Source organism: Bombus vosnesenskii, unplaced genomic scaffold (genome assembly GCF_011952255.1).
Source record: "Bombus vosnesenskii isolate JDL3184/JDL3185 unplaced genomic scaffold, Bvos_JDL3184-5_v1.1 scf7180000013289, whole genome shotgun sequence".
Taxonomy (NCBI): Eukaryota; Metazoa; Arthropoda; class Insecta; order Hymenoptera; family Apidae; genus Bombus; species Bombus vosnesenskii.
This window is the reverse complement of record NW_022882942.1, coordinates 2493106-2506236: the sequence shown is the minus strand read 5'-3', so window position 1 is coordinate 2506236 and position 13131 is coordinate 2493106. Positions and strand designations below refer to the sequence as shown.

At 27.6% G+C, this 13131-nt stretch overlaps 3 protein-coding genes across 5 annotated transcripts; 2 read left to right on the top strand and 1 right to left on the bottom strand.

The window, feature by feature from the left end:
• The first annotated feature begins 1946 nt into the window (after positions 1–1946).
• LOC117232468 (charged multivesicular body protein 1b) lies at positions 1947–4018 on the top strand. 2 transcript variants are annotated; one of them, XM_033491820.1, is made up of 5 exons: positions 1947–2342; positions 2853–3173; positions 3364–3508; positions 3587–3730; positions 3929–4018. In XM_033491820.1, the coding sequence occupies exons 1-4, from the start codon at positions 2321–2323 to the stop codon at positions 3696–3698; spliced, it is 600 nt and encodes a 199-aa protein (XP_033347711.1). In that variant the 5' UTR covers positions 1947–2320; the 3' UTR covers positions 3699–3730; positions 3929–4018. The 2 variants fall into 2 exon arrangements, with proteins under 2 accessions (XP_033347711.1, XP_033347709.1); XM_033491818.1 differs by lacking the exon at positions 3929–4018 and having other exon boundaries at positions 1948–2342; positions 3587–3767.
• Positions 4019–5440: 1422 nt separating this feature from the next.
• On the bottom strand, positions 5441–9415 carry LOC117232467. Its single transcript, XM_033491817.1, has 11 exons — positions 9028–9415; positions 8266–8404; positions 8051–8127; positions 7706–7878; positions 7561–7640; positions 7209–7448; positions 6919–7120; positions 6550–6802; positions 6405–6467; positions 6160–6305; positions 5441–6039 (listed from the first exon to the last, which is right to left on the bottom strand). The coding sequence occupies exons 1-11, from the start codon at positions 9168–9170 to the stop codon at positions 5921–5923; spliced, it is 1635 nt and encodes a 544-aa protein (XP_033347708.1). The 5' UTR covers positions 9171–9415; the 3' UTR covers positions 5441–5920.
• Positions 9416–9962: 547 nt separating this feature from the next.
• Positions 9963–13008, top strand: LOC117232466 (IST1 homolog). 2 transcript variants are annotated; one of them, XM_033491816.1, is made up of 6 exons: positions 9963–10510; positions 10702–10978; positions 11067–11222; positions 11290–11421; positions 11489–11542; positions 12340–13008. In XM_033491816.1, exons 1-6 carry the CDS (start codon positions 10242–10244, stop codon positions 12460–12462), a joined length of 1011 nt encoding a protein of 336 aa, XP_033347707.1. In that variant the 5' UTR covers positions 9963–10241; the 3' UTR covers positions 12463–13008. The 2 variants fall into 2 exon arrangements, with proteins under 2 accessions (XP_033347707.1, XP_033347706.1); XM_033491815.1 differs by having other exon boundaries at positions 9966–10510; positions 12283–13008.
• The last annotated feature ends 123 nt before the right edge of the window (positions 13009–13131 follow it).

Sequence of the window (13131 nt, the reverse complement as noted above, 5' to 3'; positions counted from 1 at the left end):
AAATTAGTTTTAGAAAAATAGATTTTCGTCTGACGTGTATCGTTTCAGAATGTACTTTGCATTGTAAATATGTGTATTAACAACGAATTCAGTGTATTCAGATTTAAAATAAAACGCAATAAAACCGTGAATCGGATACTAAATCAAATATTTTTCAGTAACTGATCATGAATATTATATTTAGACTCAAATAATTGAATAACTGAAATATAATTTTGAAATAAACAAATTCACTATCAATGCAAATTTTAATTCATAACTGAAAATATGCATAAATTAGTATTATTTATGTATAAGTTTAGAATAAAGTATGTTTTAATATATAATAATATATGCAGACATGTAACTGTGTCATAAAACTTCAATAGACTTATAAAAAATATAAGTAACAGGATAAGTGTTTGATTCTCAGTTTTGTTGCATTACTATAAACAAGCTACTACGCTTAACTTAAATAGAATACTCAAACTTGCAGCTTTAAAGATAGATTAAGGTAGAAAAGAATAGAATGTAATGGACAAATAGACCAAGGATGAAGATAGATGATTATTTTATTTTGTTTCTAAAACATAAAGAAACAATATAATGCAACGTAGAAAGCCATCCAATTATTGCAATTTATGCGCAATGAAAAAAAAGAAAATACACACACACACACACACACACACTATATCATTCTTATAGAAGATTAATATTTCTTTAGATATTTGATGTTTACAAAAAAAATGTTTCATATATTACATAAATAGTTAATCAATCATATTTGAAATATTAATGTAATGTCTAAATCATAAAATACTTTAGTACAATAAATATAGAATTTTCATATAAATTATTTTTGTCTTCTAGTAAGCTTCTAGACATTTTTTAGCATATATTTTATTTCTTAAAAATCGTTTCTCATCATTATTACTAGCACTTATTTCATACACATTGCAAACATTTTATATTTAAAAATTATATGAATATATTTATATATGAAACAATTTGCAATTTTCATAATTTAAAAACATAAGAAATAGAAAGTATTACTCTCCAAATTTTAGATATATTGGAAGATGGAAACATATGGTGCCTTTTCATTAATTTGACCATAATTTTTCATTTTGTTTTAAAGAAAATCTTTATATTAGTTTTAAATTGTTTCGTTATAAAACACATTCCATTAATTCATACTACTTATAAATATACAAAATGTGTATAATTACAACCTATTAAACTTTTTACATAAAAGCACAATATAATTATTTGCTTTTCATTAAAATCCTATTATATTTCAAGAATGAATTATTCTAGGTTTACTAAATGTATATCCAGTATGATGTTACACATACATTTCAAATTTAATAAAAACAAGTTTCGCAAGTATAACATGAACATTTTCTTATTATTTATTAAAACCAATTATTAATTATTGAAATCTATTCATTTATTTTTCATATTACTTCATTTGTAATAAATACTTATGTATTTACTACAATACTTGATCTGTATTGAAGGAGAATAATAAATTAAACTAAATTAAACTAGTTGATCTGTAGTCTCATGTGGGAAACAATAGGTATAAATATATGATAAACATAATACTTTCTATCTAACGAGTTAATCAGTTAAGTTAGGAAAGATAAGCACATGACATGAGTAATGAGCGCGATTAAGTCTACAGGCAAATCATAGAATAGGAACGTAAACATAATTGGTCACGTGATACTCCAGCTATTCGCCGGTAGGTAGTCGATAGTCATCAACGAATTTGATACATTTGTTACAGCTTGTTAATATATTTGTTAAATTTGATACAGTTGAATAAGTTACCATCATTATTATATTTTTCAAGATTGTGTGACGAAATATCATATACGATATCTATATTATAGTTTATCTATGATTTTATCTGATCTTATTACCAAAGAGGAAATTTCCTTTCTGATATTATATAGTCAATGAGCGTTTAAGGCGTTCTCAGTTGGTGTAGCAGTTTATATTCTAAAAAATATATTCTACTTTTCCATCTATGAAAATATATTTTTCATTTATGTCATCTATCAAATGAATAGTAATAATTAATCATACAGTAATCTTTTTACTTAGATATCTACCAAAATAATCAAAATTAATCATCGTTAGAGTACCAATACCTGTTAAATATTAATATTTATCATGTCAGGTAAATTCAAATTTGAATGACAGTTGATTTCATTAAATAGCAACGCATATTGTCACTTGTTATATCTTTGCTGACAAAAGCAAAGTAATTCTATTGTTTGAACCTATCGTTCATTTTTAAAATCTCATCAAAACGGGGGCTGAACAGTCAATTATGTCCGTCTCCCAGATGGAAAGTATCCTTTTATTAAAATTTTTCAGTTTTTACATATTTTTCCAAATTGTTGGTTTCAAGTGTTCTTTATTAATTTTATTTAGATGAATGTTCCTTTTACTGAATTATGTTTGCAACTAATCTCTATTTTTATAAAGTTCTTATTAATTCTTCAATTGTACTTAAATTATAAAAAATTGTTTCATACTGATTTTGTATCTAAGACATTCTAAAAGAATTTTCAAATATTTTAGGTTTTCTTCTTAATTTATTAATTAACGATTTTATTTCTATATAATACATTATAATATACATTATAATATAATATACGTTTTAAAAGCAAATTACAATAATCTGTTAAACATAATTTTAATGGATGTTACAGGATTTTGTTTAAAATGAAATTATATTTTAAAGGTTATGTGATAATTTTTCCCATATATGTTATGTTTTGTAGTGTTTACATTTAAGGAAATTTTATTAACAATGTATTTGAATGAAGACAAAAATATCTTTCTAAATTAATGTTAAGGAAATTTATTCAATCTCAAATTCGCTGTGAAGGAATTAGAGAGAAATTCCAAGAAATGCGAAAAAGAAGAAAAGGTGGAAAAGGCAAAAATAAAAAAAGCCATTCAAAAAGGTAATATGGAGGGCGCACGAATTCATGCAGAAAATGCAATTCGCCAACGTAATCAGGCACTTAATTATTTACGGATGAGTGCAAGAGTTGATGCAGTAGCTAGCAGAGTACAAACTGCTTTGACTACACGCAAAGTTACTCAGTCAATGGCTGGAGTAGTTAAAGCCATGGATGCAGCAATGAAATCAATGAATTTAGAAAAAATTTCAGGTAAATATTTATATTTATGTTTTTTTTTTTGTGTAATATGTATACACTATTGTGAAATATACATATTATGTATATTTCAGAATTTAATTTTTTACCATGATTTTATATGATATCTGAAAAATAATGAATAAATCATAAATTTCTGAGATCGTGTATGAATGTTTGTAATATATTATAACTTTAATGTTAGGTCTTATGGATAAGTTTGAAAGTCAGTTTGAAGATTTGGATGTACAAAGTTCATACATGGAGAATGCTATGTCTCAAACTACGACAACAAATGTTCCACAAAATGATGTTGATTCTTTATTACAACAAGTTGCAGACGAAGCTGGGTAACTACTTTCTTTAGAGTTATTTTATACAATATTATGTAATCCTATAACATAAATTTATTGTATAATTTTTTTCAGTTTGGAGTTGAATATGGAATTGCCATCTGGACAGTTAGGTAGTATAGGTACCTCTACTATCAGTCAAGAACAAGATGAACTTACACAACGGTTAGCAAGACTTCGTGAATAGTAATACAGATGTAAAATCTAGTTACATCACAGGTACATAATGAGAAAGATATATCTTTATCTGCTATAATTTGCATTAACTTATTAACCTTTTGACTGCCATATAAGAGTTTAATGGAAATGATCACCATATACTATCCTTGTCTATAATTGCTTGGCAATTACATACTAGACATTATAAGCGCCTACAATTGCACATACTTAAATTTCAATTTCTTTTTTGTTTTTTAGCCATATATACAGAGACTGGTTTATTTTGTAACGATCAGTGTACAAAGGGTTAAAAGAAAACGTATAAAAACATTTTCTTTATGTACAGTCCATGATGTTAAACCTTTTTCTTAAATCTTATTCATTTATTTCGAGTAAAATTATGTAGTAATAATATAAAAAACTAAAATCTCCCACCTGAGGTTTATCATTAGGTTCCTCAGTTATTTGTATGAGACAAACATATATTGTTCAGTAAATGTACATATTTATTTAAAATTGCAGAATTCCATTAAACCAATTGAAAAATATTATAATAATTAAGTAATTGAGAAATATTATAGCTTAAAATGATTTCAAAATTATAGCAGTATATAAATATATTTATAGCCAATGGGATTATACAGTTCCAGAGTGTTCCATTTGAAGTTACGCATGCAATTATTTCCCAAACTATAGTTCGTTTTAAAAAATGTTTCAAATGGAACTTACCCTGCCCTGGGAAGAAGGGAGGCATGTTACAGTGATCACAAACCTTCTCTAAGTGGACGTGCTTCCGAGATTTCAAGGTGGTCTTTGTTTTTTTTATGCGGAACTATATGTTTTTATTTAGATAGGCATGTAACCCGTTCCGGGATGAATTTATCGAACTATAATATATTGATGTTTGAAGGTCATTTATTGCCGTTCAAAACATACTGTTGTTGAACGTCCAGAAATTGTTTCTTATGTATTCAAAAGAATGACTTTTGTAGTCAGTACAATTATTTACTCTATTTCTATATGATAGCTGCACCTTCTCGAAAGTGACAGAACTAATTCTTCCAAATTCCTCACATTCTTCCAAAATTAGAGGCATATCGGCAATCTTATTTCGAAATTATTGCGAATTTATTGCGAGTTTATTATTGCGTATAATGAACCGTCGTAAATTAAATCGTTACCGGAAGAAAGTACACCTTAATACTATTTGCAATAATGATTCCTTCAAAGCAACTATCATACAAACTGAGGATATCTGTCTAGTAGCAAATTATAGTTATTAATAAACAAAAACAAATACGAATAACGATAAATCGCATCATTTGTATAATTTCGATTCATGTTTACCATCTGAATCGACGCAATACTTCAGTAAATCAAATCCTGAGAACGTTCGAAGAAAGTAAGTTTTTGAAAGGCAATGAATGACCTTCGAGTACCAACATATTATGAGTCGATGAATTCGTCACGAAATGAGCTACACACCTCCTTAAATAAAAAAATACAGTTCCGTATAAAAAAAACAAAGATCTCCTTAAAATCTCGGAAACACGTCCACCTAGAGAAGATTTGTGATCACCCCTCGTCCCTTCCGAAATAAGGTAAGTTTTATTTGAAACATTTTTTTAAACGAGCTATAGTATGGAAATTAATTGCAAACTCCACCTGAAACACCTTATATATCTTTCTTATCTTTGTAACAAGTACCTATAAATAATGAACACGTTAGAATGTTCAACACAAATTGCTTGAATAAAAAGAGTTTACTTGCTATATATTCATGAACAAAATAAGCTTTTAATATAATCAAAACTCATTTGTTATATTATAAGATTAGATTTCTGTAGAATAAAAAGAAAGCACTATTAATTGTTATTAACAATTATTAATAATTATTGATAATAATTATTAATATAATTAATTTTGCACAATATTGTAAACATAGCAGGTACTACTCTCTATGATATGAGAAAGAATATACTTTTATATAAAGACAATTTATCAAAGAAAAGCTTTATTACTGCAATGGTATTTATGTTGTAAACATACTATATGGCAGAATAATTCAAGTAGATTGATTGTACTTTAAAAACAATTTGTAGCAATAAATGCTTGTATTATATGTGTATCATATATTAAATACATAATATGATACGCAGTTTATTATATATTTGTTTGATAAAAATAAATTTGTATAATAAATATTTTAATAAGTAGTATATTTTTATATGGTCAATTATGAAGAGTTAATCATGATGCTGCAGCAGTGCTGTTACCACTTTCTGAAGTATAATAAGGGTATTTCTGTATCCAAATTGTATCAAAAGGTTCAGCCTGTTTCAGAATTATCTTTTTCTTTGCATGGAGTTCTAAATATTTGAAATATATGTCAATCATCATTGAGAATCTTCTGTACGTTCAAATTTAAGTGAAGACATAACAATAGAGAGTAAAAGATAATAAAATTATATTAATTAATTTAAATTTACCTAAACATTGTACAAAGGTGGATGCAGCATCAAATTTATTACAACTCTCTGGTGAAATTACATCATGAAATTTTATGAATGTCCTTTCACTCCAATGAGTTTCCATTAATGCTAATAACTCTTTTTTGTTTAAATGTGTCTTTGAACTACAACAAGAAAACAATTTTTATAAAATGTTCAATTAACTGTTGGTAATATGTATTAGATTCATGTATTTGTAACAGTATGAAGCAAAAATAACTGACACGGAGGAAGAACTGGATTTTGCATTTCTCCCATCAGATGATTTTTCTGTTATTGTCCTTTCTCTAAACAATTCAGAAACGTATATTGTATATAATATATAGCAAAATTAAACGTTTACACTAACTAAATAATAATAAACTGTACCCAATTTTTTCTTCAAAACCTGTAATTTCAGGAAGTTCAATTAGAGGTTCTTCAAACTTCTTTGTTTCTTTTCTTTGCTCTTCAGGAGGCTCTTCTTCTTCCCCTGCTACGAGATTTTCTGTTTGGAGGATTTTCTCTAATGTTTTAGATTGATAAGTAATTTCAGGTGCAGTAAACATAAGCTTTCTTGATGATAATTCATCTGTTTGATCCGGTAGTCTACTTAAAGCGCCCACACGAATAGTTTCTCCAGCTGTAAAATTAAAATTGTATTTATTTATTATTATTTTTTTATCATTTACTTTGTTTATTTTTTACTTTGACGTTTGTTTATCTCTTTACTATTTTATCGAAATAAACGTTATTTACCTGTTGTCTGTTCAATTTCAAAATCAAGAACATCTTGAAAATCGTTTTGAACCGTTTGCGCCAATGGTTTCGTAAGACAACTACTGAACAATTTATTTAATGTTTTTCCCCACGATTTATTGGCAATTTTCGTTGATGGTTGTCTTAGATATTCAGTTCCTTGTAGTAAAATAGACGTAGACCTTTCTCTCCAAAGAGGTCTCTAAAAGATGAATAAAAATAAACATGTTTATAAACAATTGAATCGTATATTCAGTCAATGATTAAATTACACCAATTAAACCACTCACTGTATGAACGAAAACATTTCTGATATATTTTCGCATGACGCTACCAGACAGTTGAGTTCGTTCATCGAAACATTTTCTTGTCTTTTTTGGCTTTACTACTTCAATTAATTCTATATTTTCAAGAACTGATAAACCTTGCTGTAATTGAAATGGTAATTCAAGTGCAGATGGAGGTTCGTCTATCGGTGGTGGTGGTGGTTCTATTGGAAGCGGAGGTGGTAAATCTTCTGCAGGACTTATCTATAAATAGAAATTCTCCTATAAAATTTATATTACATAGTTCGGAAAGGCACTAAAAAAGTTATACAATTTAGTTATACAAAAAGTTATATGAAAAAATTATACAACGTACCTTGCTTCTTTTCGCAGGAATTTCTGTTGGAGATATTAAAGTTCTTTTCCTAGAATTCGCAGACTTTTTAACATCCGAGCCTAAAAAATCATATTTGTAAAAAGGACTAACTTATCTATAAATAAAAATACAATAATTAATGCACCTCTAGGAACGACAAAGGATTTGTGTTGATCATTTTCAGCGGATGCTACTCGTGTTTCTCTTTCAGTTTCAATTGTCTCAATCTCAAATCTGTTAACATCAACAAAAGGAACTTGCACCGATTCCTCATGAATTTCTGCCGATTGATCCCAAGGAAATCTTCGTATTTCGTTTCTAAATAATGGATAGCAATAATTTTATAAATATCAAGAATATGTACCTATTGTTCTATTCATTGTATTCTAATAATTTTAATAATTTTAAACGAATCATATTTAAAATTATTAAAATTTAAAGTATTAGGATCAGAAAGTATAAAATTACTTTAAAAATACGTAAAACTAACAAGGATAGCTCTGGTCTGGCTACGTATTGTTCCATATCATGTTCGGATAGTATCCCGAAATTCATTTCATCTTGCATCTACATTTGAACAATATAATGTTATAAATTTAAATAACGCGATATAAATCATATATAACATAACAACACAAAATAAAATTTTATTATCATAAATAATCCGCGTTGGGCTTGTCCTTTTTTTTTTTAATTTTTTTTTACCAAACGTCCTATAACGGAAGTATATGGTTCTTCTGTAATTAAATGCGAATTTGGTGGAATTTCTAAATTCCGGAACACATCTTCCATAGGAGGAACATCCGGTAATTCTAACGCCATTACCGCGTTAAATTCTTCATGCCTACGAAAAAATATTTGAAATATTTTCGCGTTTATTAATATTAACGCTTTCCTTATTAACAATTTGCCGAGTTATTAATATTAAAATTAATAAAAAGTGCTCTATCAGTAATCAAATCTGAAATTTTAGAATTTCTGAAGAAATTAAGTGCTTCATAAAATTTAAATCTTTACCTTTTTTTGAATAATGTGCACTTCATTGCGAAAACATGATCTACAATAAAAAAAAGAGACAAAAAATAATCTTTTTATGTTTTTAAAGATAAAAGATGCTTGTTATATTACTGCGAAAAAGATTATAAAATATTAATTTCAAGATTTATGACCTTGAAAGTATTTCGTTTGGTAAAGAAGTATTTTCGCAGCACCATACATTAATTGTGAAGAAAGATAGAGACTAAATCTGCCATAATTTCTCCCACTCCTCATTTCAATCGTTGATAAAATTTCTTCGCTAAAATTGTAATCGTAATCGTATATATAACGTAATTAATTTAATAAATAAGTGCAGAAATAATAAAATATCATTGCAACAATAAGACAAAAGAATATCCACAAGAAACTCAAATAAATTAAACAAAATGATTAGTTGAAAGTGATCGTAAGAATAAAAAAGTACTTTACCAAGTAAGGACTATGTTAATCTTCTTAATTAGTATTGGTCTGCAAGTTTCCTTAAACATCTTTTCACTAAAGGTTGCGGCTAACCAGCATTTGGCTAATTTGCCTTTCCTTCTGAGAGAAAGAAGTTCAGTTGAATAAAACATTGGAGAACTGACAAATTGGAATAGAAATTCGGAGGTGGCAATGCGAATTGTCACGGCAACGATTTCTGTTTCTAGAATTTAACGGAAATGTGTATTCTTAAACAATCGATCGATCGATTTTTTGAAGCGCCCTCCATCTAGGAAGTCGAATATCGCGCGTGCAGTTATTATGTATACAGGATGATCCAGTTTTCTCCGACCAAACTTTGTCAGGATATTCTATCGGTGTGATATGAATAAGAAAACAATAGGGCATTTGAAACTGTACTAAAAAATTATAATAAACGTACGAAATTAACTATTATTCTATTATCATGATTGAATGGCATAGAACATCGTGACAATGTTTAGCCAAGAAAAGCTGACACACCTTGTACATATCGCGACATATGTATTTATATTTAGAGAATATGTTACATTCGTACGGAAGCCCGCGGTGAAATGATGTAAGAATATGTAGGGATGAAAGTATTGTAACCTTATAGGGAAAACAATTAATTACATATAGTTTAAACTTTATAAACGACAAAATATTTTATTACATTTGAAACGGTATATTTATTGTAATGTAAAATAATACTTATTCGTTTATTTAAGAGATTTAGTTACTAAGAGATATAACTATTAATAAACAGCTCATCATTTATTTTATGGGATTTATAGCATTAATTGTATATTTAATATAGGTTAAAGCATGTGAAAATAGCGCCTTATTTTACTTTTACGCAAGTACAATAGTGGCATGTATGTGACTCACGAGAATGTGTAATATGTAGATAGGTATTCTTTACTTTAAAAATTCTTTATTACCAAATTTTATTTATGTACTACAATATAAGTTTATTCGTTTCGTTACAAATACTTTTAACATTTTATATAAGTTTATTATAAACATTAAAAAAGTCATAATTGAAAATTTTGCAACATATATAACTCATTTCAATCATATATTTAATATCTCTGAGCTGTCACTTTCTATCAGTTCTTGAATAACCTCTACTATACTCCTGCGTAGGAGCATGAAAGATTATATCAGTTTTCTTCATTTGTGACAAGAACGATCAAGTAGAGATGTTTTCGAGTGGGCCGAATTATACAAAATTAAAAACGCATCTGCGGCTAGCAGTTAATCGACTAAAGTTGCTTGAGAAAAAGAAAACGGAACTTGCTCAGAAAGCACGGAAAGAAATAGCTGACTACATCGCTGCAGGTAAAGTTGAAAGAGCAAAAATACGGGTTGAACACATTATCAGAGAAGATTACATGGTTGAAGCAATGGAACTCCTCGAAATGTATTGTGATCTTTTGCTTGCACGTTTCGGACTTATTCAACAAATGAAGTATGTATGTCATTCAAATGATTAAACATTACTTTTCCGATTCTATTTTATTGTTTCAATTTTTAATATTACCTTTATTATAATAAATATCATAAAATTATAATAAAATAGTCGTCATTCTATTAGCAAAATGTTATAAAAATCATTAATAACATAATTATTTTTAAATATCATTATATTTATTGTCATAGGAATTTAGATGAAGGTTTAGCGGAAGCTATTTCTACCATAATTTGGGCTGCTCCTAGAATACAAACTGATGTTCAGGAAATTAAAATAATAGCTGATATCTTAATGTCAAAATATGGGAAACAATACACAGAAGCATGTAGGGAAGAAGCAGTACAAACTATATCTGAGAAGTTGAAACATAAAATGAGCGTGCAATCACCATCTAAGCTTCTTGTAGAGAAGTATCTTATAGAGATTGCGAAAAATTATGATGTTGAATACGAACCAGATCCACAGGTAGAAATTATGAAATGAAACTGCTACTGATAATGATAATAATTCCAATTTTATTGTGAGAATGAATATTTTAATTGCAATATCATAGATAATGCAAGAGGGTCAAGATGCTTTATTGATAGATGTTGGAAATAACACAGAAAGAAACAATTTAGACACAGCTTCTGGAGGCTTACCACTGCCAGTTGGATTTATTGGGTTCCCTCAAGCTCCTCTATTACCAAATCCTGCATCTAATCTAATTGTAAGTAATCTCTTTTACTATGTAGCTATTTTGTATTTATACTTTTTATCCAAACTACACCTTTTAGAATTCTGAGAAAGGGCCTATAGGATTTGTAACTCCACCAGGATCATTAGAAAGTAAGGATCAAAATGTTCCTTATAATCCAAATAATGTTTTGTACAACATTCCCTTAGATAACTCAAATGGAGACAAACTTGTGAGTGATATAATTTAAATTCTATAAATTAAATTATTGGATGATTAATGAATTCTTATCTATTAAGGAAAATGATCTGCCTCCATCATATGCATCATTTCCACCTGATTTAAATAAACAGGTAATTTTAAAACAAAAATAATTAAACTCACTAAATATGTAAATGAAAATTAATAATATTATGAATAGTTAGATATATAAGTATATATTTATTTGTTTTTTGGCTTCATAGCCTGAAAAAAGGATTTGGCTTATGTATGTCTAACACCCACTCATTTCCATATAACTTTTAAAGCACCAACACATCTACTCGTCTGCATCCCAAACACACATATCCCCTTTTAAATTTAATATTAAAAATTATATATACATATACACACACACTACCCTATACTGGCTATAGTGCAATTAGTTTGGTACCCATATTATTTCTTTCAAAACTCTTATCCAAAGTATCACCGCTTCTCTTATCCTACCTTCCATTATATCTTCCTCTCTTGATACACTGGAATCTAATCTATAGCAGTTTCTTAATAAATGTTTTAATGTGCTTATCTCTAAACTACATAAAATACATTTTCTTTTCCACTCTTCCGACCAATAACGATTTCCCTCTTCAACATTTCTGCCTCTTACTATCCTTACGATCAGCTATATTAGGTTTATTAATATTTTATGTTTACTTCCAATTTTTCAATTATAGGGGCTGTTATTTATTATTATATTTGTTAAAATGATTATTTGTTATTATTACTTATTATTATTACTTGAAAACTTAGACATATACGTTTATATATTGTGTATTTTGTATTAATTATTATACATTTACGTAATACGTTTATTTATGATTTTTTATTACAGTCCGACCAGAAACCAAAACCTCAACCGCGATCGAAAATGCCGATGAATGATTTTCAGCTTCCAGATTTGCCCGCCGTGCCATCGGAGAATGATTTACCTTCAAATAATCCATCTACTAGCGAAGACATTGATTTTGACGATTTAATGAAGCGCTTTGAAGATTTAAAAAAAAGAAAGTAATTTCTTATTTAAGATATATTACAAATATGTATGTTGTATTACAACAAAAATATAGTGCAGTAGGTATAACTAAAAATAATTCCTATAGTTTAATTATACAATATTGTAAAATTTAAGTAACTTTGAATACTGCAAAACTTTGAATAGTATTGGCAAAATATTATTTACAATACATCTGAAGTAGAAAACGAGAAGTTACAAATAGATTTAATTTCGAACGTTACATCAATATCATAAATAGCTTAACACTTTAATCTTCTCAAATAATTGAAATCACCAAGTTTAGATTCTTATATAATACGCATTCAACATTTATGAAAGAAAATCATATAAAGAAATGTGTAATATCAAAAACATTCTACAGTGAATTTATTTCGAATATAATTTTCTTTTATCTTTAGAGGAATAGATCACATTAACGTGATATTGTGCAATGCTATGATATTTCATAGATATGAATTACAATATTGCTACAATAAAAATCAATTTTCCAATTTGATACAAAAATATTATCATTAATAAAGTACAGTACGGAAACAAACAAAATTTCAAATAGCATTTGTATATATTGTAAAAAGGTGCATGTGTGTATATATATATATATATATATATATATACACAATATATATATATATAATTACAGTTTATATATTACCAATTATAAGTAAA